Raw genomic sequence first — 23,990 nt, 5'->3', positions numbered from 1 at the left:
GTCTTTTAACTGTTTGTTAGAGTTCCTCATGGCATACCTCAGAAAGAGGAACACCATTTTGTGCTCTGGACAGCTATTTGAAAACCCAGTTTACCACGCTAATCTCTGCCTCCAGAGAACCAATTGCAGCAACTGGCTCAAGTAAACCTGTTAATTGTGTAGGCGCCCTGGAGCCCAAGAATAGTCTTCGCTCCGCCAGCTCAGTTTTGGTTAATACAACCCTATTGCCATCTGCAGCATCAAGTCTATTGATGTGGTTTTAGCGGGAGGGGTAACCCCCAAGGGCCCACCCAACACACTTACATTTGCCCATGAGTCCCTCACTATGTTATAAACTGCTCACGACTGAGGTCGATCTAGAGTGTAATAAATACATTCCTTGTTTGGATACCAACCGATAAGATTTGAGTGGTTTTCTAAAACAAAATGAGGAAAAACACACTCCCCTAAGTCACAGAGATGCTAGTGGGGGGGGCTGCGTAGCCTCATTCGGTCTCGTATGGGCACAGATGGGCTTGCCTTTGGCTTGGGCATGTCCTGGATGGAAACCGCACTGTGGGATGCACTGCGTTCTTAAATAGCGCTGGGTTGATGGCTAGATTGGTCTTGGGTGTGGCTCCCATTGAGCATTCTGGGACTTGTAGTCCCCAGCGGCTGTTCCAGCTGGTGCCTAACCAGATATCAGCGGTAGAAGGAATTATGCTTCCCCACACGGTGGTCCTGTAAAATGGCTGGCCAGGCGAGCCCAAGTGACACAAGCACAACAGCCCCCACAGCACGGGACTGCAGCATGCTTAAGTAGTGTTGAGTTGAGTTGATAGCTTGGTCTCTGGTGAGGCTACCAATGAAGATTCTGGGACTGGTCGTCCCCAGCGGCTGCAGGCTGAAGCAGGTCTTCCCGCTGGTGCTTCCCCAGATGTCAACAGTAGAAGGAAGAATGCGGCCCCCACACTGTTGTCCTGAAAAATGGCTGGTCAAGTGAGCCCCAGTGACAAGAACTAGTCCCCCAATATCATATAAATGTTTGCGAGCCTAGGTACCACAAACTTATGTTCATTATGTACTCCCTGTTCCTGAAGGTCATGCAAAAAGCCCCAACTGTGCCTCATACCCCTCATAGACTTTGACATTGTCTTGTTATTTTATCCTGTTAACACTCAGTTGGTCCATTGCTGTATCTCTGTGTGCTGAACATCTGCTATATTTGTATTTTATCAACTGCATCCTGTCTCCTTTATGTTCCAGTGTGGTGACATTCAACTCCTGGTACTAACAATAGCAGATACATGAGGGATGTTGTCAAATTTTGCCACATGAATTGTTGTAGCTGCGGAAAGATTAACAGACTCTCACCATTTACTCACACTGTAGTTTGAAATCTTAATTGTTTTGTTTTCTAGATTATTGCTTTTGATGAACTGAAGACTGATTACAAGAACCCTATAGACCAGTGTAATACCCTCAACCCTGTAAGTCATTGAACAGTTTTTCATGTGTATTTGCTAACGATTTTAACATTTGTCTTAACTTTTCGTGCCTTTTTTTTTATATGAATCAATAATTGGTTTTCAATACTAACATCTCACTGTGAAAACAATAAACTCTGATTAAGTACTTTCTTTATGATCTTGTCAGCTGTCACACTAACATTCGTCTTTCAATCTGCTTTTTACATTGTCGGCTCAAAGACAGTTGAAAAGCTCAAAAAGATTAAAAGAGTCAAAATTGCACTCAAGGTGTGTACAGCTTTTAAGTTCTTTGTTTACATGCAACCATTAAATATGTGTTTTGTTAGGAACATCTGTTTCCCTGCGTGAACCTGTTTTGTAAAGTGTGCTTCTTCATCTGCCTCCCGAGGCATATATCAGCATCATGAATGTTCTTATTTTGCAGACACTTTTATTTTGCTTGCCTTCAAGAGAAATTTGGGAAAGCTGTTATATGCTTACAATTGGTATTTAGGTACTGAATTAAAAATAAGCAGGTGTGTAATCTTGTTAAAGGCATTTTCATTGCAAAATACTGCACTGCATCTGACAGATTTCCCTGCTTAAGACCTGTATATTCTTTGCATTACTTCTAAAACATGGTTAGGAGTGAGTGCGAGTATCCCTGTTTGCACTGTCCCAACCATTAAAGAAGCTCACAAAAGCATTAAAAAACTCATTGATCTGCATGCTTTAAAGCAGTTTCTGGCAATGAATGTCGCAACTTTTGCATGTTTCAAGCAAAATAATTTGTCTTATTTGAAATGTGAAGGTCAAAAGATCACAGTATTGTTAGTATTTTTAAAGCCAACCTTGTTATGATTTCTGCAAGTGTGGTAAAATGCAGTTGGTTATCAGTGCTGTGTTGTTGCCTTCCAAGTTGGGGAAAGTTTTAAAACTGTCTGAATTGCATTTATTCATGAATTACAATGTATTTATTTTTGTTTTTCGGTAGCTGAGAAAAAGTTTTTGCATGTTCACCTATAAAAGTGGCAATTATTTTGGTGAGAAACTGATTTTAAATGGTTGTTATGCCCATCCTTACCGTCCTAATATTTTCTTCCACAGTTATTTTTAATTTCCATCAGAGAAGTTAATTGATGTGTGTACATTGCTCTACATAAAGCACACTGTAGAATCTTACTTTGTTTTTGTTTTTTATTAATCACAGAAAGACGTTTTTAAAATGAAAGTCTTGCAATACTTAAATGAATACATTTTCGGCTCCATTCTCACAAAGCAAACCGGAAAAGAACATGCTTCAATGTTTAATATCCCAGTTTCTGCATTTATATTGGATTTCAAAGTTTGGTGTTCTTAAATATATGAATTAGTGCTAAAACATGAAGCCATTGTTTTAAAGATTTTCATTTGCTTAACATGTATGCGTTAAAACATCTATTTTAATTAATAGTTCGTTACTGCTGTTTGCATGTCATTTGAAATATGGGTGTATTAAGTCTAAGACAACCTCTCAACTAGTAATGCATGTGAAAAGGTATAAATGTTAATTATCACTTGTACAAGTTTCCTAAAGAATGAATCGGTGTATGTCTATGTGAAAATGATAGTATCGGTATCGCACCAATTGCACTTGCCATTTTTCTATGAGCTATCTTTGACCAAGATACGTTTCTATTCTGCAGATATACTTGAATATATTCAGTTCTAGAATAGTTCTTGTTAAGGTGTTTCTAGACAGCTTACATTATTCATATATGTAGAATGCAACTATCTGCAAAATTTCACGTTTTAACAATCGCTCTTCAAAAGGTTAAAAAGTTGCTTTTATCCAATCCAATCCAAAAATTCTTTATTTCGGCCATATAGACCATAAAAGATACATTACACGTTATAAAATACATAATAATAAAAAAAATACAATACAGTATAAATAGGAATTCCCTACTTGTCCTTCGAGGAGAATAAAAAGTATCATGACAATGTCCACAGTTTAAGAGGCTTTTTTTCCTGATTAGCCATACTGCCATTAGAAATTTGGATATAGCGAACACAATGTGGCCCAGAGTATTGGTTTTCATTACTCTATATGCTTGTGAGTAATTTCTGAACCCCAAGTTCCTGCAGAGCGGGGCTATCCAGTATTTTCTAGGTCTGTAATAGGCAGGGCACACAAACATAATATGGAGGTCATCTTCCTCATGGATGTTACAACATGGGCACATTTTATCACCCCCCTTGGTCCATCTGTGGGTAAATTTTTTAGTGGGGAGTGTGCCTAACCTCCATTGTACAAACAATTTCCTCGCAAGAATGGGGAAAATAAAATCCATAAAAGGTTCAAATACATAAGAATTCTTGGATTCCAAAAATCGCACAGTAAGGGTACCGCTATTTTGAGCATTCATCAAGAATGAGAGACTCTTGTCTTTGTAAATTTGGATCAGGCCTTTACGTGATACCCTTTGGCAGCCCAACGCGGGATCCTCCCATAGCTCAGATAAATTCATCTCGAACAGTTCACTTTTTACGAAAGCGAGCCATGGGATTTTGCTACTCCGATTCATGCTCATGACATGAATAAGATCCTGCCTATAATGGTGTAATTCGTTTGTGGACCAGAGCCTGTGCCAATACTTCACTGGCTTTGATGCAAGCTCCTCAGCAATAGAAGGGAGACCCATATCTAATCTCAGCGGCAGGAGTGGTGTGCCTCGTGGAAGAGCCAATAGACATCTGAGGAAATTATTTTCCACTCTCGCCAAATCTTGGCCCACCTTGAACCCCCATAGCTCACTCCCGTGCATGGCCGCTGCCTTGGCTTGAGTCCGATAGGTTTCGAGCGCCGGGCTTATAGGCTTGAAAGTGGAGGTGTTAGCCACCTTCAAGATTGCGCCCGACAACTGGGATCATTTAAGCCTTGATCTTACTATCTGTCGGTCCCATGAGAGATTTTCCTGTAGTGTTACCCCCAAATATGTAAAGGTAGTAACCCTCTCAAGGCTGGCAGTGCCCAGGGTGGGATTGGGCCTGGCTTTATTTGGAGGGTTAAATATCATGAACTTGGTCTTCTCCGCATTCACCTCCAACCCATGTTGACTACAGAAAAGACCAAATCCATCCAGAATCCTCTGGATCCCCATGGGGGGATTTGGAAAGCAGGAGGGTATCATCGGCAAACATAATTGCCGGAACCCTCCTGCCTGCCAAATGTGGGGCATCATTGTCCTTGACGTTTTCTAGATGGAATATAACGCTATTAATAAAGAGACAGAACAGGGTAGGGGCCAAAACACAGCCCTGTCTCACCCCTCTACGGACCGGGAACCTGGACGAGAGTTTGCCATCCCTGCCACACCTAACCTGCGCATAGTTGTTCTCGTGCAGCCTGATTATGATACTAAGTATCTGGGGGGGGTACTCCTAACTTTTCCAGGACCTCCCAGAGTTTCTTGCGCGGGACTAGATCAAAGGCTGACCTCAGATCCACGAAGACCATGTACAGCCTTCCCCCCTCCAGGGTCACTGTCTACCAGTAAAGGAGGACGAGGCGGAAAATCTGGTCCATGGTCGACGTGTTCTTTCTGAAGCCAGCCTGTAGGGGGCTCAAGATGTCATTGGCCTCCATCCAGTCTAACAGGTGGTTCAGGATGAGGCGCGCGAAGAGCTTTTGGGAGACATCTATAAGGCTAATCGGCCTATAATTGGCCGGGAGCAGAGGAGACCCCTTCTTGTATATCGGCACAATCTCTGCCCCCAGCCAAGAACAGGGGACCTCCATACCCAGATTTCGGGGTGATGTCTAAAAAGGTCCCCTGGTAACTTATCCAACCCTGGAGCCTTTCCCAGCGCTAAGCGCTCCAATGCAATCACCACCTCACCTAGAGAAAATTCCAGGCCCACTTCCGGGGAGACGGGGGGCTCAGCCGCCACTCCATTGGCTAGTAGAATAGTATCTTGGTAGAGCGTCCCAAAATGGGTCTCCCAAACAGAGGAGGCGATGTTAGGCTCCACTGCGGATTTGAGTTCCCCCGTCCCAGTATTTACCAGGGCCCAAAATTTCCTAGAATCTTTAGCATTTAAAGCTTCAGACAGCTCATGCCAATGATTCCAGTCCCAGTCCGCCCTTGCGTTAACCATTGCTGCCTTATACTCCCTCCTAAGATCTGCAACTTTGGCCTTGTTAGAGCCCTCTTTGATGGTAGCAATTAACTCGGACTTGAGTTTCCTGCAGGAGGAATTATACCAGGTCGAGGTACGAGTCTTTTTCCTTCGTGACGGTACCACCGGGTAAAAAACCTCAGCAATGCCCCTCACTAGCTCATCGTGAATGTTAGCTAGTCTCTCATTGTAATCAATGGGTCTAGGTTGGTTTATGAGATCATCCACTTCCTTAAACCTGGGGAGTGCTAAGTCATATAACTTATTTATAGCATCTTCTGTGTTAAGGAACTTTCCCCATTTAACGCGGCGCCTGTTTAAGGAGAGAAGCAAGTCCCCCTGGTCGTCGCTGCAAGGAATAGTGGGCAACCCTTCTAGAAGTACAGGATGCTGAATCTCCAGTTGAAGGGCATTGTGGTCACTATCTGTCCTTAGTAGCACCCTGAAATCGTAAACTTTAGGCCACATGGTAATATCTAATAATATATAATCCAGCCTAGACTCATGGTCCTTTCTATTGAAAGTACACAATGAGGGGGTATCGGACGGAGTACGCCCATTACAAGCCCTCACTGCGAAGTTCAAGGTAAGGGACATAAGCTGTACTGCCAGTGGGGACCAAGCTTTAGGGTGAGGTGAAGACGAGGGTGGGACTCCCCAGTAGTCATCCTCTTCGGTGAGAGCACCCTCCTTTAGTCCTTCTAGGGGTTCGAAATGACAGTTGAAGTCCCCTCCCGTCACTATCTTGTGGTCACCTGGCAGTTGACCTAGAAAGGATGACAATTTATCCAATGTGGGGGATTCATTGGGCGGAGCGACTGGGCGCGAGTAAACGTTGATAATGGCCCACGGTGGACTACTGGGCCATCTAAGCAACACACACTGGATATCCTGCGAAAGTGTGTCCATCTTTTCCGCCTGGCACCCAATGTGACTCGCTACCCAAATCGCCAAGCCACCCGAGGGCCTCCCCCTCCCGTTCCACTTTGCAGGTATTTCAAAAATCTCGAACCCCCTTTTGCTCTGGGGTTCCCTCGCCCATGTCTCCTGGAAAAGGAAGATTTCGCTACCATTTAACAGGAGATCCCAATCTGGTGTATCTACCTTATTCACGATCCCCGCCACATTCCAGGAGAGAATTCTCAACCCTGGAGCTTGTGGGGGTGGACCTGCCCCGCTAGATGGAATTAAAGCGGTAGCTAAGGGAAGATTAGGATCTCCCGGGACAATTGTGTTGGTCAGAGTAGGAGGAGGTACAGCCACTTCTACTGGAGATGAACATATGCCAATCGGGGTATTAAGTGGTAACTCTGCTCGGCCCCTGATGCATCTAGGCGGAGCCCTTCCCTCTTTAGCAAGAACCTGCACCCTGTTGTCAGTCACCTGAGCTTCTCTCACTTCCCCCCTGCCTACCACCCCAGTAACAGATCTTTCTAGGGATTGCTGAGTTTCACCCTTTTGTGGTCAATCCACCTGATCAAGGCAGGAAAATCTGTTCGGGTGGATAAAATTACCATGAGTGGGGAATACGCTGTACTTGGGCCTATATCGTGAGCCATCCACTGCAAAGCCCACTTTAGTCCAGCCCTGTCCCCTCCCTGCAACAGGGTTACAAGCATTTGGATAAAAATGTGAAAGGGACACTAATTCAATAGAGGTTTTGTCAGCACCAAGCCAGTTACAGATATATGGGGCGACATGTGGGCTGTTGAAACTAACAATTATACAGTCCCCCACTCTATTCTTAGGAGTAGATCCAATCCAAGGAACCCTTCTGACCATCAAAACATCCCCTTTTAGATTAGGTGGAAGGGGCCTGTTGATATTGAGCCAACTAATTACCTTATTACGTAGCGAGTCCTGCGGCTCCCTTACATCCCCGGTGAGCTCAGGCACTCCTACCATAATCGCAGTGTATGCCACTGCCTCCGGGGGCAGATTGACCATCCTGCGCCTAGAATTGGGGCTGTTGGAGCGGCCAGTATGGCAGTTAACTGAACTCTCCTCTCTCGTTAGCTGGGGAGGTACGAGTTGCTTAGACCTTCTAGGAGCAGGGACAGGGGGCCTCGTCATTTGGGATGTCGATGGAAGTGATTGGGGGGCCGAAACAGTATTATTGCTAGTGGAATCCCCTGGCTGGATTGATGCCAATTTTGAAGCCTGGGTAGTCGTTACAGAGGTCGGACGACTGTTCCCAGCAATCTCCTTGGGGGCCCTCTGTACGTTAGAACTCACCCCTGTGCCAAGACCATTTTTTTAATGAATATTTTCTATAGCCATCAGTCTAGCCTCTATAGAGTCCAATTTTTCAGACAGGGGATTCAGTAAATTTCTAAAAATGTCCGTGAGAGAGCTGATGAGCAAGTCTGTGGAGGTAGGAGGGGTCCCACCAAATATGAATGGCCCTGAACACACTGGTAGAGATGTGGCTGGTGGGGGGGCTAGAGTGTTCCGACCTGTTTCCCGGGGAGATAACCCCAGGTGAGACTAAAACGCCTGAATTAACATCCAGGTTTTGCATAGTTGAATCCACTCTAGACCTCTTTGCAACCATTAGCTTCCTTGGCCTCTTCCTTTTAGGTGGTTGATCCTCTCTACTGCATGCAGGTTCTGGTGGCACTACAACCTGGCCCACCTCCTGCAACTCGGTGTCCGTACAGTCCATATTAGGGGTGGGGCCTACAACCACCGAGAGGCGTAGTGACTCCCTATCCCTCTGGAGAGTTGACGGAGTCCTCAATTGTATTAAGACTGACTCGATAGTCTGATCAATGCTATCCAAGAGCGACAGGTGGGTGGCATCCAGAAGTAATGGTGTGCTGGCATCAAATGAAGAATCCGGGCAGGCCAATGACAGATTGCCTATATCCTCCTCAGGGTGTTTTTCTGGCACAGTACGTCCTTTGTTGGCCACAGCACTGGCCTTAGGGAAGAATTTTTCCAAAGTGCCTGTGCACTGTTGAGCAGCCTTGCTCCTGGATATCCTGGAGGCCATATTATGTTAAAGTAAACAAGGGTCACAACCAAGGGAGATGGTAGTGCTTGAACGGAGTAGGCGTTAGAGGGATGGCCCGGTCCGGTCTCTGCCGGCCTCTAACGGCCTAGAACGGCCCGCCCTTTGCCCGGGCTTAGCCCGGCGACCGCCCGCGATGTGCGTCTGCGGTACTGAAGTTGTAGGTGGTTAGAGCTAGGAGGCGTGGCCAGCCAGGAAGAGTCCCAGGTGCGGCGTGTCAGCAGCCGCTGAGGAGCCTGGGACTCGCAGTCCCGCTGCGCCGGTGATGGAATCTCTGCCCTCCGCGTTTGCACTGGTCAGCCCCACTGCAGCCTCCTTGGGACGAAAGTTCCTCCTCTGATTAGAGCCTCGAGCGGCACCCGCGAAGCGGGGGCCACGAGGCGCGGTTAAGAGCTTGCTCAGAGGGAGGCGCGGCCAGCCGGGAAGAGTCCCAGGTGCGGCGTGTCAGCAGCCGCTGAGGAGCCTGGGACTCGCAGTCCCGCTGCGCCGGTGAAGGAATCTCTGCCCTCCGCGTTTGCACTGGTCAGCCCCACTGCAGCCTCCTTGGGACGAAAGTTCCTCCTCTGATTAGAGCCTCGAGCGGCACCCGCACATCTAAAGTAATCGTACAGAGGCAGCACCTGTCCATGGTTACAGGCCACTGCTCATGGAGGGTGCTGGCTTTGGAACCTCTAATTACCCAACCAGGATCCTTTAAATTGCCTGCAAACGAAATGAAAGTGTTGCAGATGCTTAGGAAGTGTAAAACCTGTGATTCTAGCTAAATAACACATGCTCCAGTGTGTTGAGCCAGCTATGATGCGTCTACCCTAGTTTTTCCGCAGCTCGGGAACAAGATTAGGTAACTGGACTCTACAGCGCTGTTGGCTTAGAACCTGCAGGACTATTACTTAAAGTAATACAACTCAAAATGCTTTCATACCAAATGAACATGAGCCCTTCATAAGCCAGCGGTAATGTTTTAAGAGGACTAATAACTGGTTCCCAAAGTCGTGATGCACAGTTAACTGCGAAGTTGGAGATCTAGTAGTCTATATGCGGCACTGGATTGATCTGAGGCTTTAAACTGCTACCCAAGGTCCCTGTTCCTCAGTTAAGACTACTGGGGCCTGCTTAGAGTGGAGGGAAATCCAGGTCTTCAGCAACGCCAAACGTTAACACCCATGTCTCAAAATTGACTAAGTTTTTCTGTTAGCATGGGCTCCCGTTGGACAGGAGGCGCTTGCAAGGCTAACCATGTCATCACTAGGGCCTAGCGAACAAAGATGTATGGATTGTGTTACAAACACAACTTCGCACCATTATGCTTGTATACCATAAGTGCTAAGGGAATGGTTCTAATGGTTCCTGAATGTGGGGCTCTGACTGCTGTAGAGGGGTTAACGCTCCGTCTCACTCAGGCTGATAAGAAGCAAATAAGGGCTACCACAGAGTCTGTGATAGTATGTCTGTGTCAGAGATCCAGGTTTTATTGTGCTCTAATCCTCTTAATGCACCGATGCACTTAGTTCGGACTGCTGGGAGGTAAGATCTTTATGGCTCTTGGGCATCCCGCTTTCTAAACACGTCTGCATAATCTACACTCCACCTGGTCAGCTTCTCTGCTTTTCTCTCCAGTCATTACTGCCTCTCCATTCTCCCAGTCAAAGCAGCAGAACTAAACTACAGATCCTATACTTGGAAAGCCAGTGTTAACCATAGTCTACAGCCCATTAAAAATTAACCCCCCACTTCAACGTGGAAAGTACATCTTCTGAGCTTCCTTCTTTCCAGGCTTTTGCAGAATAGGGGAAAAGGACTACAGAGGCATACAAATTTGGCTAGATGGGACTGACACTCCAAAACAACATGTTTGTGTTTGAGTACTAAAGCCACTGGGATCCATTTTGGATGCCCTTGGTATAGCATGGCGAAAGATGGAGGGTGACACTGAAGTGATGGAGATAGGAATTTTATGTGTGTTTATTTATTTATTTAGTATTTTATAGCGCGCGAATATGACCTGTTAGAGTATTGGAGCGCTTTACATGGATAACAGGTTGTATACAAGTATGAAATAGTAAAAGGAAAAAAAACATAAGTAGGGGTAGAAGGAAGTGAAACATTTGGGGAATAACAGGGTGTATACAATGTTCCAATCACAATTCAGAGAAATCTAGCAATTACATTTGTGGGAGTACAAAGTCAGTACAAGATGGAAAGCAGCCAATCTGACCAAACTCTAGCGGCAACCAAAAATAAGCAGAACCACTGAGCGGTGTGTGCAATTCATGAATTATGGGAGACACTTGCCCATTAGGAAGGTTTTTGCTTCCTTTATAAATATTGACAGAGAGGGAATTCTTCTGATGACCGACGGCAGTGAGTTCCAGATTCTTGGTGCGGCTCCAGAGAAAGCACAATTGTACGTTTTGTTTTGTATTCCTTTTGGAAACGGGGTGGCTGGAGCACAAAGTCTCTGGCAGACCGCAAGTTTTTGTCTCCTCCAGAAACCATGATTTCTGGGCGAGATGTGCAGTGGATTTCGTGTGTTGCGCTTTGTGGGTGATACATGCCAGTTTGAGTTGGATTCTGGCATCAAGAGGGAGCCAGTTCAGCACCTTCAGATGCGGTTGAATTTGTTTGAGCCTGTTTCGAGTCAAGCTTTTAGGGGAGCCGTGGAGATCTTGGGCAAGCCTGAAAGGGTTGAGCATCTGTATTCGATTCTGGAGAAAACTAATGCCTGGGCTGCCATTTCGAGGTCAGAGGCATCAAGGAAAGGTTTTAGTTTCCTCAGGTAGCTCAGGTGAAACCTGGCAGTTTTAGCCATGGAGTTGATGTGGTCTCGCATATTCAGGTTGCTGTCTAGGATTATTCTGAGAGATTTGGCAGATTTCTCTGTGGTTGGTGTGCAGTTTAGTGCTATGATCTACTTGGTCCATTCCTGAATGTCAGCCTTACTTTTAGGGGAGAGATGAGAAGGAACTCCGTTTTTTGTGCATTTAGTATGAGCTAGTTGCATGCGACTCATTGAACAGTCCGCTTTATGGCCTCATTTAAAGAGTAGATCTCCTCTAGAGATGAGATTTTGATGTAGATCTGGGTATCATCGGCATACATGTTGAAGTAGATGTTGGCGGTACGTAGTAATTCAGCTAATGGTTTAAGGTAGAGATTCAAGAGGGTTGGGGAAATAGTTGATCCTTGGGGGACTCTGATCTTTATCGGGGAAGGAGCAGATAGATTACCGTTGACTAAGACTGTCTGGGTGCGGTTCCGGAGGAAGGATCTAAACCATTCGAGAACGGTTCCTCTTACACCCATCCTGAATTTGAGGAGTTCAAGTAGTTTCTCGTGATTGCGTCGATTGCCGAAGATGAATCCAGTAGAATTAGGAGACATGTTTTGCCTTGGTCAAGGGCTTGAAGAGCATCATCCACAATATGGAGAATAGGAATGCATTTAGAAGTCCATGAAGACTTTGTCAGCAGAGGATTGTGAACTACCGTTTGGTTAATGGTAGGGTTGAAGGGTGAGACACAGCAATTTCTCTATTGTAAGTTGAGGAAGTTTCCAGGTCAGGCCAGCGCTTTCTCTCCCTGATCACTGTTCAGGAAAGCTTATGACTGCTACACTTCATTTTGCCCGTGTTGTTGGTATTCCAGCATGGAAACAGCCCCATTTCTACCTCCTGTGAGAAGCATCACTTTACACAAAGGCTGGGTTTAGAGAGCAGCTTAAGAAGGACATTTAAACTAGAACAACCTATAATGACTTCTAAAGTTTGATACAATGGAACTACATCCCTTTGGGACCTTATAAGTGTTTAGTTATCCAGCACAATATCCTTGGTGCAACAACATCAAGGGTTGCATGGCTAAACACTTATAAGGTCCCAAAGGCGAGACCTATTGGCTATGCCAATGCTTGTTTTTGATGCTATTTCCACCGTATTTAGGGCCTGGTGGTTTTGTCATCAATGGAATGATGCCTAACTGCTCAGTAATTCCATTTCCTTCTTAAGTTATGATTCCTTGAGGATCAAATGCATATTTATTTAAAAAACATTGGCACAAGAAAATATAACACCTCTGTAATATCGAAGTTATTTGAGCAAACCTAAGTAATCAAGGGGATAACTTTTAAAAAGGAATACTACAGATTTAGAGAAAAAAAGTGATCTTAGAAAACAAGAAGACACAATTTTCAATCATCCAAGACGAAAAGGATAGGTTGAAGCTCAGTACATAGAAAGCAGATCCTATACCAATTAGTCACTATAGCGTAAATATGAGCCGAATAACATTATGGAAGACTTCTTACCTATTGATGCCTACATGACTCTCTTACAATTGAGGCCAAACCATTACAAATTCTAAAGGTTAACATGAATATTCATCAAATGTTCTAGCTATTCGTTCACTTTAGAAAAAACCTTTCTTCAAATTTCATATCGGTGTGCCCGTTGAGTGCACCAGGTGCAGACAGGCGCAGCACAACTGAACTGCATTGGCTGGGGATAGTGCAGCACTGAAAAATGTGTCGTGGATTCAAGCAACTGTTTTGACTTTCACTGCAGAGAGTCCGTCCTGAGATGAAAGAAGGCACAGAGTGAGATCCCTCTGCACCGAGTGTGTAGTGTGCGACTCCAGATGCATGCGGGGAGATTCCTGGGGTGGTCCTTGGCCCTCTGTGTTCCAGCGCCGTCAGTTAATTCTACAACTGTTGGCCACTTCCTAGCGTACAGTTGATGCGCCTCTTGGCAGTCTTTTTCCCGCTATGATGTAATTGGTAATATTGGGCGGGCCCAGGAGAAAAGGTATTGCCTAATTTTCGTTGGGTAAATGCAACGTACTGAGAGAAAATACCCTTCATATTCCACGAGGCCAAAATATGTGCCCGTATGACCCATGATCCAAACTGGGCCGCCCAATTATCTGAGACTTTGTCTGTGGCACAAAAGTTCTCCCGTACTAAAAAAAAATGGCGAAGATGCATATTGCTGTTCTGTAGCCCTTATAACACACGGACGCTGGTTTGCCTGAGTGGATCGGTATTTTAGTATGTTAGGAAAAGTATATTCATTGTAGGCTATCTTGTGAAGTCACCATTGTAGGATTTTTTTTTAGAAGGCGTTGGAAGCGATTTATACAAGGGCAATCCCTTTCCACCTTATAGTTTGTGGCTAGCTGGCTGGTTCAGAGTATTTGAAAGTAAAAATAAGCCCCGAGGAGATATGCACATTTTAATCACGACCTCCCTTTGCTCTCAGCCCCTCTCCTGTTAAGAGACATGCACCGCTGCCGAACCAGGCTGGGTTACCGCGCGACTCACACCAAATGTAATTACATATTAAACCTCCGGTGACCGCAAAATGAAGCAAGAGGGAGCACGCAGGCTATTCGGGGTCATGTCAATGTTGTGGGTATATGAGGACGGGTGCGGTGGCAGGCAGCAACATTTATATTCAAATGAAGTAAGCGAAGAACCGAATGTTAAAGATGCCGAGCACACCTTAACATAAGCAATGGAAGCGCCATGCCCCCTTTTGTCACGGTAACTACAGCATCGCATGGCTTGTATACAGGGAAAGGGGAAGTTGTTCTTGAAAACGAATACCTTCAATAACCGCAATACTCGATTTCGAACAAAGTGCCTAGCGCGCTGCCTACGATGGCGCATTTACACAAGCACACAAGTGGTGCACGTGCGCCACAGTGAGCGATCTGTTTTCAATTATCACACCAGGGCATGATAAATGAAAACAGATGTCGCTGCTGCGGGTAACCGCAAGCAATAGGCTGTGGGCGAAGCAAAAGCGGGACATGCACCTGCCTTTGCCCAATTGCGTGCTGGACGCACGCAAAGCCCAATAGCCTGTGAGGAAAGTGAGGAAAACAAAACCACACGCACGAGCATGTGGTGTGCTTTCCGAAGCCCCCTTACTAAAATTCTTTGCTCTAGTCTCGACCTAAAAAGGTTTATAAAAAGTGTGGGCCAAAGCACTCCACTTTGTTCCTGTTTCTTCATGACCAAGGAAAGGAGTGTTAAGTAGAGTACAAGTAGGACTCCTGTGTGACCAGGGCTGGTGTCTACCTGACTGCCAGTCTCATAGAGATTAGAGGACGTCACCTGAGGTCTGCACTTTCTGCTGGAAGAGCTGAGGGTCTTGCAGCTAGTTCCAAGAAGCCTTCCGGCCTGCTTAGAGACAGAAGGAGTCTGCCTGGCCTACATGAGGAGGGACTGTCTCGAAGGAGAAGCCCAGTGGGTTCTTAATTGAAGAACACCCAGAGAAAGTAGACTACCTGAAAGAGCAAACCCAGGAGCAATCTGTGTTTTAGTGGGTCTCCCAGTCTCTCTCCGTGGTTCCCTTTGAACCGTACTAGCCCTGTGTCAGGCTGCAACTACCATGATCCGTGGTTCTGCCCCAGCCCATGTTGGGCTGCAACTGCTGTGGGTCCTGCACTGTTGCACATTGTGCTGCAGCTGCTTCACTGCATGATTTGTGCTTCGACCCTTGCCAGACTTCAGCTGCCTATCCCTGAAATCTACACTGGCCCTTGCCAAGCTGCAACTTCTGAGCTGCTTGAATCCTGCAGCAGCGTCCAACCTACCCTGTAGCAGTTGGCAGACAGCATAAGAAGACTGGGTCCAGCGGTCGAGAATCAGCTGCTGGTCTATGTGAGGACTTGAAACTGTTCTCATACGTGCTACACCCCTAGGAGTAAGGAAAAGACAACTGGATGCACATTTGAACTAGTGAAGAGCAAAATGTATACCTGTGGTTCTGTAGTAGGGGATCTCTGTTATATTCACTAGATTATGACTATAACAGAGATACCCCTACTACAGAACTGGAGTTACAGGACAGAAACTACTACTCCTGCTACAAGGTAACTGGGCATCTATCCAGAAAGTATCACCCGGGCAAGAGAAGGCATGTTGGGGAGAAGGTGGGGATGGGGAGGGTGTAGTGCCCTTAGAGCAGTAGTGACCAAGAGTATCACACTGCACACGTTGAATTGTGTAGTGTTTAGTATTGCTCTGTCATTAAAAGTTCTTTCTTTTCCCCAAAAGACAAACACTGGGCTGGACATTGAATTATAGCGACTATTAGTTGATTTTTGAGCTCGGAGTATCCGCTTTCCCACTCCATCCATCCACCTTCCCACTTTACCTCAGTGAGAAGCTTGTGACTGCTCACCTATGCTACCCTGAGTCAAGTGTGGAGAGGGGGTACTTAGCCCAGTTTACAGAGCCATAGTAGGACAGACCACGGAACAGCAGTGGCAGACATTAGTTTGGGTCCTGTTTGCACTCTACCCTGTAGCACCAAGTGGTGTTTGACCCACTAAATGGTTATTTGTCATACACTGTGTGTTTCCAACTTAGGTGTATTACTAAACTTCCAAGTATTATGAAGGGATAAACCGCAATTATGCAGATTAGGGCAACGGTAAAGTATGCCCCAATCCTATCCATCACACGTCTCTACCTTACTAGTTTTACATAACTTGGCTGTAACCATTCCTCTAAAGGCACAGCTAGGTACGTTTTTAAGCTAATATAGCAATGTGCCTCCCTAGATACCTCCTGGTGCCTTGAGACGTGAAGCCTGGGCTCCACGGTACAGTACTTGTTCCAGTAACCTGTCCACTCCTGTATCAGTACCACATATCCCTCATCTATCGTTCAGCTCCCCCCTAAGAGAGTCTAGCAAGGTCTATCACAGAACAAATGCTCTACCGACCACCCCACCCCACCTCCCCAACCACTTTTTGCAAAAGGGTGTGATTGACCCCTAAACATCAACACTTCCCTACTAAGGGAATTGGTGAAATTCAGTATAACCTTATACCTGCCTACATGTTGTAACCAGTGGTAATATGAATTCACCATTAAAGCTATTGACTTAACATCTGCTTCTTATAATGAACAATCAGGCTTACTGCCTTTGCTATAATGTTTCATAACTGATCAGACCTTTGCCATCAGACATAACGTTTGCGAATAAATGAATCCAGCGTATGTCCTTTAAAACTCTAGCCTGCTATTTTGAGCATAAGCTTTCCCACAAGGCAACCATTAGGCCTACATTCATATAATTACAATTGTATATGAAATTGCATCTGGCTAACAAACTATAACTCCTTCTAAAAGGGGTTAACCCGCATTATCACAGTGAGAATGTTCTACCACCAGGGTTTGCCCGAGTGGATACTGACACCAAACCATTTCCTACTACATTCATCTTAGGGATTCTATGTCACTAAATACCTGTTTACAGCTTTAACGCTGTATAATAACAATTTACCCACATGATGTTCATAGTAAATAAGCCAAACTGCCCCCCCCCCTTTGTTGTAACTTTTCATAATTAAAAGATATGAACTATAGCTAAATTTCCCTGTGAAGCCTACAGCCGTCATCACTGGCTCGTCACCATAACCAGCTTGTGGCTACTGTATTGGGCATAAGCTTTCACGCAAGGCAACTGTCAGCCATAAAGTTATTCAATTACAACTCTATACAAAATGAGAGTTGGCAAAATAAAATGCAATCCTCCTGAGAGGTGCTAAGAAGGATTAGCAGAGTGCATTTCCTGTACCCTATTGTTTTTCAGACATTTCCTGTACCCCAGGGTTTGTCAGAGTGGGCAACCAACACCAAAACACTTGTCCAGTATGATTATCTCTGAGGTTCTGTGAAAAATACCTTTTTTTTTATATATTCTTTAACGCAGTTAAATAGCAATCCACCTTTAAAGACCTGTTAGCTTTAACATATGGTTTTCACAATAAACAAGTCAGGCCTACAGTTTTTGTCCTAATGATTCATAATAAACAGATGAGACCTGTGGTACCCAACATAACTTTTCCCAGTGAATAAACCAGGCATATAGACATTATAATTGCTTGGTCATCATAACCAACTCTGGCCTACTGTTTTGAGCAAACACTTTTTACAAGGAAACCATTAGGCTTCTAGTCAGTCATAAAAACACAGATCTATTCATTCCTCCTAAGAAGGCCTAACAAGGATTATTACATTGGAAATCCTCCATGCACAGAGTTTGTCAGAGTAAGTAAGCAAAAAGCAGCACACTTGCCTAAAATGGTAATCTTTGAGATTCTATTATCAACATACTTCTCTACAGGGTTTAACATACCGTAATAATAAACCACCCCTCAATACTTATTGGCTTTAACTTTGATTTACGTAGTAAATTTACTATGTCTACTGTCTTTGCCTTGGCTTTATATAACCAGCATTTGCAATGCAGTAGGCAAGTTTAAGCTATTGGCATTGTAAAAGACAATGCCTTTTGTTTGTTTTAAAAACCAAAACATAAATAAAAGGCATTGTCCTCAACAATGCCAATAGCTCAAACTCCTGTAAATGCGAGACCTATTGCATCCCAAATGCTTGCCCCACCTTGGCATGGTGGGCACTGGTGGAGCGACATCAGCGTGGCAAGTTCCAGCCTGTGCCGCTATTCCTCAGAAATAAGTTTCTTCTCATGCTGGCACCTGGCGCGCGCCCCTCAGCTGCTCAACTCATTTGCTGCCTCCGCCCAGTCAGTGCTCGGAAGGGGGGTGGGGAGTGGAAGGGGGGGGGCTCTTCTGTGCTGTATCCCAGCATACCCTGCGTGCTCGAGGACTCCGCCGCTTTCCAAAGTACTCCATTGTCTACCCACGGTCTTTCATCTCGGTTTTAAAAAAACATATCACTTCCTTGATTTAATATGGGGCAATTATGATGTTGTGCTGCTAACATCATCAGCCACGCTTCCAAGAAAGACCTAAGCAAAATAAACTAACACAGCCCTCATACTGGAGTGAAACCGAGACAGGGAGGGCAGGCTGGCATAACTCTTCCGTGACATTCAAAAACGTCATCGAGGGCACGGAGCAGCGCGAGGGCCAAGGAGCCCGGAGCAAATGCGCTTGGTGTTTTTTTTCTTCCTGCTTTTGGTTTGGAAAATGTTTAAGGCCTCAGTAATAAACGGCCATTTAAATGCCGTCAGTAAGAGCTTGTTGTACATCTGCTGAGGGACACTAACTGCTAAGGAGATTATGACCAACTCAGACTTTGCTTGAGTTGGGCTGTCTGCTTCATCTAATAGGAAACAGATTTGGGGGTCGCTTGTGTGAGTTTACCTGTGTACCTGGATTCCAAACCTGTTCAGCAGAGCCAATTTAAGTAATTTCAGACCTGGGCAAAGAATGAGAAACCTTAATTCAGATTTTTGGGGTGTAGTTTTGTGGATGAATGAATGAAGGGCAAAGCACCATATGTATCCGTGTAGGTTTTTAGGCACTGCTTCTATTTTGATCTTGCAGTTAGATAGTAGCTTTTTGAGACCATACAAACATACCACAACAAACAAAAAAGAAGCGCTGAAAGACCAGCGCAGCCCGCAAGCATCTACAGCGTTTACCTTACGGGAGCGACAGAGGCGGGCGCGATAATTGCTAACAGATGGCGGCGCTGCTCGCTCCCGCTTGGTAAGTGCTGCACATGCACGAGGGCCCATTGGAAACAGTGCAGAACATGCAGGAGTTTCCACAAAAGCGCCGAGCGATTTCAAGAGGTCCGTAGGCGAGACCTAATTAATTGATCAGGCCTAGGTCCTTGATCATTGAAATGGCACCATAAGCGACCAAGACACTTTTTGATTGCACAGCCTACAGTACTTCTGATAATGTACTGGTTTGATTGTATGGGATAGACACATGGTTCAGCTTCATTGAGTCAATAGACACCGGTCTCCTCTTCTTCTTTCCAGGGAGTGATGACAACCCCATCATTCTTGTTCTCGTGACTGGCATAAGCTCTCAGAAGGTGGGATTGAATTCCTCTCTTTCTCCCAAATTCTCAGCCACATGCTGTCCTATCTTGGGTAACTAGCCAACTGCAGCATCTGTGTGCCAACCAGACTTTAGTTGGATAATCAGGAAATAATGTGAGCATCAAGGTGTTGTACCGCTTTAATTCTGAACTGTAGCTAACTCAATTCAAAGTAGCAAGTTCGAGGTTAAAACATTTCTTGGTCGATTTGAAACTAAATTTCACTTTCTCTCTAGGTGTGTAGTCAGGCCAGTCATTGGTATAAGTGTGGGGAGGGAGATGAGAAGTTACTCCACAGTATCAGTCTGTTCTGTAGTGACACCACTAAGTTAATCTTGCTGTGTAAGACCACTTTGGTCAACTGTTTGACCAAAATTAATGTGATCTTTGTGGCTTCTATTTCATCAAGGTGTGGAAGAGTGGCAGGAGGAGTGCCAAGCATTTAAAACTTGGTCTGAGCAGCAACTGGTCTGGCCAGGATTAGGTCTGCGCTCTCTTTTGCTTTTATAAAGGGTTTGTGACAGGATGTATGTATGATTAGCTTGTGAGTGTTTGTTTTCACAAGATGAAGGTTCTCCATTAGTTCCACTTTCTCAACAAGATTCGTGGCCCGGTTATCTTTTATAACAGCTGAGAAAGTAAAGCCTTCCACAAAGATGGTTTTATTGGGAAGTGTCTGGAAGAAGAAAGAAATGAGGGTGCTGGTCGTGAAGACGGTGCTGAGTGTACTCCACACATTGTGTTTGACCGAAGCTGCACCTTCGTTCAAGTCCGAGGGAAAACAAAATGAACACTTTAAATCTGAAACTCAGATGCCACAGAGAAAAACTTACAAACACACTCGAACGTTACTACCCCCTATTTATACCAAATAGTCAACGCAACAACAGACACAACCATTGCGAATGCTCACATCAAACACCCAATTCACATCACAGTAATGCTGACAGCACCCAAGTAACTGCCTAGCACAGCCCGGATTGTGACTATTGGGCAGCACAGTGATTGCAGTTTTGATTGTGGGACATGCAGGAGCTGCCGAAGGGTGCTCCACCGGTGGTTGGATTTGATTTGTCTGGTGCTGATTGAGAGTGAAGGATTCATGTGGGGAAAGCGGCTGCCACCATGATTTGAACTCCAGGCAGTTGGGATTCAACTGCATCATTGTCGCTTGGAAAATGAGAAATGGTGCCGCAGACTCGGCGGCCATGACCACTTTCACACTCTGCTAAATCTTGCAGCCCGAGTGTCACTGGTTCAGAGACGGGTGATCCCAATTTACCACGAGAACCAGAGGAGAGCAGTTGATAATATGGCTTACAGTGGTGAAATGCCTGGTGTAGTTAACAGAGTGGCTTCATATGCTTACACTTCTCTAGTATTTACCATATCCACCATATTTTGCTTTGATATCCTTACATTTTTAACTACATGTGGCGAAAAGCTGATTGCATTGTTAATTCGTGTTAAACCAAGTGCTGTTTTCATGTTCTTTAAATGTTCGTATGTTTGCACGTGTCAACGGGCACATTGTCATTATAAAGCAAACATTCAGCATATCAAAGAAATTGCTTCTCAAATTAATATGGCCTTTTGTTTTGCAGCTTGTTCTTCCCGAGTACCTCATCCATGCCTTCTTTTGTGTCATGTTTCTCTGTGCTGCGGAGTGGCTTACCTTGGGACTTAATATGCCCCTATTGGCATACCATATTTGGAGGTAATATTTTACTCTAAGGTTGTGTGAACCAAATTGTTAATTGGCCTGTGATTTACGATGCTTCGAGTTTTTGAAGAAAAGGCATATTTGGGGTTTGTGAGGAGGAACGATGCTGGATGCATTTTGTTAGATTGTAAAATTCAAATTGGGATTTTTTTTGTTTACATTACTTCGCATTTGTTTAGGTTACAAAAGGGGTAATGCACATGCAGTCATGGATCAAGTTTAGAACATGAATTATAGGGTTGAGGCAACAACAAATCAGGAGTACAAATTGTATTACTACCCGTTCTACTATATGGGAAGGATACAGCCGTTGTATTGCTGAGGGAAGCCCTGTAGTGACGGGGCAGGGTTGTTTATCCTAATGGCCTCAGATTGACTCGGATGTGCATGAGGAAGGGATTGGGGTCATGAAATCTCCAAATGATTCGAGTTCTGGCCCAATCTAGTCACTGTGCAACTGTGCTTGCTTCTAGAGCTCTGGTTGTCAGCCCCTCACCCAGTCAAGAAGTGCGCGCTTTGTTGCGTAATAGGAGTAGAAATGTAGTGGTGGTGCGGGAGGGCCTTCCCTTTAGGAGTATTAGTGATTTCTGGGTTGAGATTGCATGTCCGATGCAGGGAAACTGGGCGTCTGGGAGGGTTTTTGTAAGTCCCTGAGCATAACGTCCCAAGCTGTTGCCAGCGGAGTCTGGCGCAGACCCAGTGCGTCTTCCTGTCACAGTGCCATGCTTGTAGCTTGTGCCCAGTGAAGAAAAGAGCGGTGCCATGCTTCCCAAGGTGGGCGTTCAGCCTGTTTCCAATGCCTAGTAGTTCGGCCTAGATAGATGTGACCGCGCTTTGTTTGGATCTGTGGTTTGTTTGAATCTGTGGTACAGGCCCAGGATGCAGATCTCCCACGTGTTCTTTATATGCGCTCAGTACAGTTTTGTGAGTTGGGTGGTGACAGTGCGCCAATAAGGCCAGCCCCATAGCATATGTATCAGGTTTGCATTCACTAGATGACAAAGGGAACACCAGCTCTCCGTGCAGTGACAGTATCTATTGATGTTCTCCGGTGTAAGGTGCGCCCTATGGATTATGTAAAGTTGTATGAGACGGAACCGTGCGCTTCTGGGTATGAGAACTGATCCCTGTAGAATTGCTTCTCAGACTTTGTCAGTACAGGGATTTTGTAGGGCTGTATCCTAGTGATTTCTAAGTGAGAGTTGCTGGTGCGCTTTGTGAATGCCCAGTAAGTCAGCAAACGATTTATTTGCCGCCTCCCTGTGCCCATGATGTGAATGTATTGTATTGTATGGTGTGGTGTATTGCCGGTTCCTGCAACAAGTTGCCCCAGCGTTCACTCTACTCCACTATTAGGGAAGCATGGAGCAGGAACTGCCCTTGAGGGAGTCCTTCACCCGACACTGGCTTCTGGAAAGGAATCAACTGCCTGTCCCTGTGAAGTTCTCCCAATGTTTGTAACCCCGTCGTTTCCCATGTGGGGAGGCCTGCACTCGTGCTGTAATTTTGCCCTTTCTGTACTCCCCAGCAGGGGGAGCGCAGGCACAAATTGAATGCAATCTTTAGTGAGGGATAAGGCGTGTTTAAAGCATATATGGGCCACTGCCAGCATTAGCTACTTCGTGGTCTTGTCACGGCTTCCTGGATAGAATAGTTGCAGACTGGGTGAACTCGGGCAGGCCTGATGCTGCGTGGCCTTGTCCGCCGTGTGTTGCCCGCTCATCCATCTGGCGATCTACTGGAGCTGTGCTGCCAGGTAGTAGTGTTCTATATGGGGCACCCTAAATCCTCCCTGATCCACTGGGAGGCACAATTTGGATGGTGCGACCCAGCAGCGAGAGCCATTCCAATAGACCTCGTGCATCATGCTCTCAAAAGGAGCAAAACATTGGGGGGTGGATATATATCGGTAAATTCATGAAGAAATCTAACAACCTGGGTAAAACCACAATTTTCAGCAGGGCGATACGACCCATTACCATTAGTGGTAGGGTGCACCAAAATGACACTTGTGATCGTGTGGCGGATATCGCGCGTGGGACATCGCCGTCCAGTAGGTCATCAGATCGATGGTATATCCTGATACCAAGATAACAGAAACCAGCTGGCTGCCAGCAGATTTGTTGACTGGTTATAGATAGCCCTGGGTCTGCGGTGGATGGGTTAAAAGGGTATAAGCTGCAAGTGTGTTGTCAATGGTATCTCGGGAAGCCCCGACATCTCTGACGTATAGTAATAGATCATCCTCATTAAGCGAAATTGCATGTATTGCATCACCAAGCAGTAGTCTCCATTCTGCTCCCCCAAGCCGGATAGTGGCCGCTAGTGGTTCCATAGCCAGAAAAAACAAGAGGAGCAAGAAAGGGCAGCCTCCGATGGTTGTTTGGCTCAGTGGCAATGTTGATCACTAGGGGATAGTGATGGGAGGCAGATGGGGCCACGACCGGACTGGGAACCAAAACCGGCCCTGGCAAAGTGCTCGGCCGGGGTGGGGGGTTTGGTGGAGGGAGGTTGGGCATGCGACCAAGCTCTTTTCCGGGGCCAGTTTTCGGCCGATTTTGTTACAGGGCCGATTTTTGCAGCTATGCTGCAAAAACGGCCTTGTAACAAAAACGGCCCCCAGGGGCCCAAAAGCGGCCCCCACTCTTGCGGCGCACCAGGGGATTGCCCGGTGCCCACAACGTCCAGTCCGGCCCTGGATGGGGCAGGTTAAAGCGGTAGATGGCTAATTTTGGCCAGAATTATTGGCGGATAACTGGGTAGGTGCACAGAGCCCATTTACAGTGGATTCGCCATTTTGGCCTTGCTAGTTACG

At 45.7% G+C, this 23,990-nt stretch overlaps 1 protein-coding gene across 1 annotated transcript in view; it reads left to right on the top strand.

The window, feature by feature from the left end:
- The window catches only part of CNIH1 (cornichon family member 1), a 136,877-nt gene that overhangs the window by 35,885 nt on the left and 77,002 nt on the right, over window positions 1-23,990 (top strand). Inside the window, exons 2-3 of the mRNA XM_078659835.1 lie at window positions 1,401-1,469; window positions 21,057-21,169. Coding sequence (XP_078515961.1) covers window positions 1,401-1,469; window positions 21,057-21,169 — 182 coding nt within the window. The remainder of the gene's footprint in view (window positions 1-1,400; window positions 1,470-21,056; window positions 21,170-23,990) is intronic.

Source organism: Lissotriton helveticus, chromosome 9 (genome assembly GCF_964261635.1).
Source record: "Lissotriton helveticus chromosome 9, aLisHel1.1, whole genome shotgun sequence".
In the NCBI taxonomy this organism is placed as follows: Eukaryota; Metazoa; Chordata; class Amphibia; order Caudata; family Salamandridae; genus Lissotriton; species Lissotriton helveticus.
Note: the sequence above shows the minus strand (reverse complement) of the source record. Positions and strands in the feature narration are given on the sequence as shown.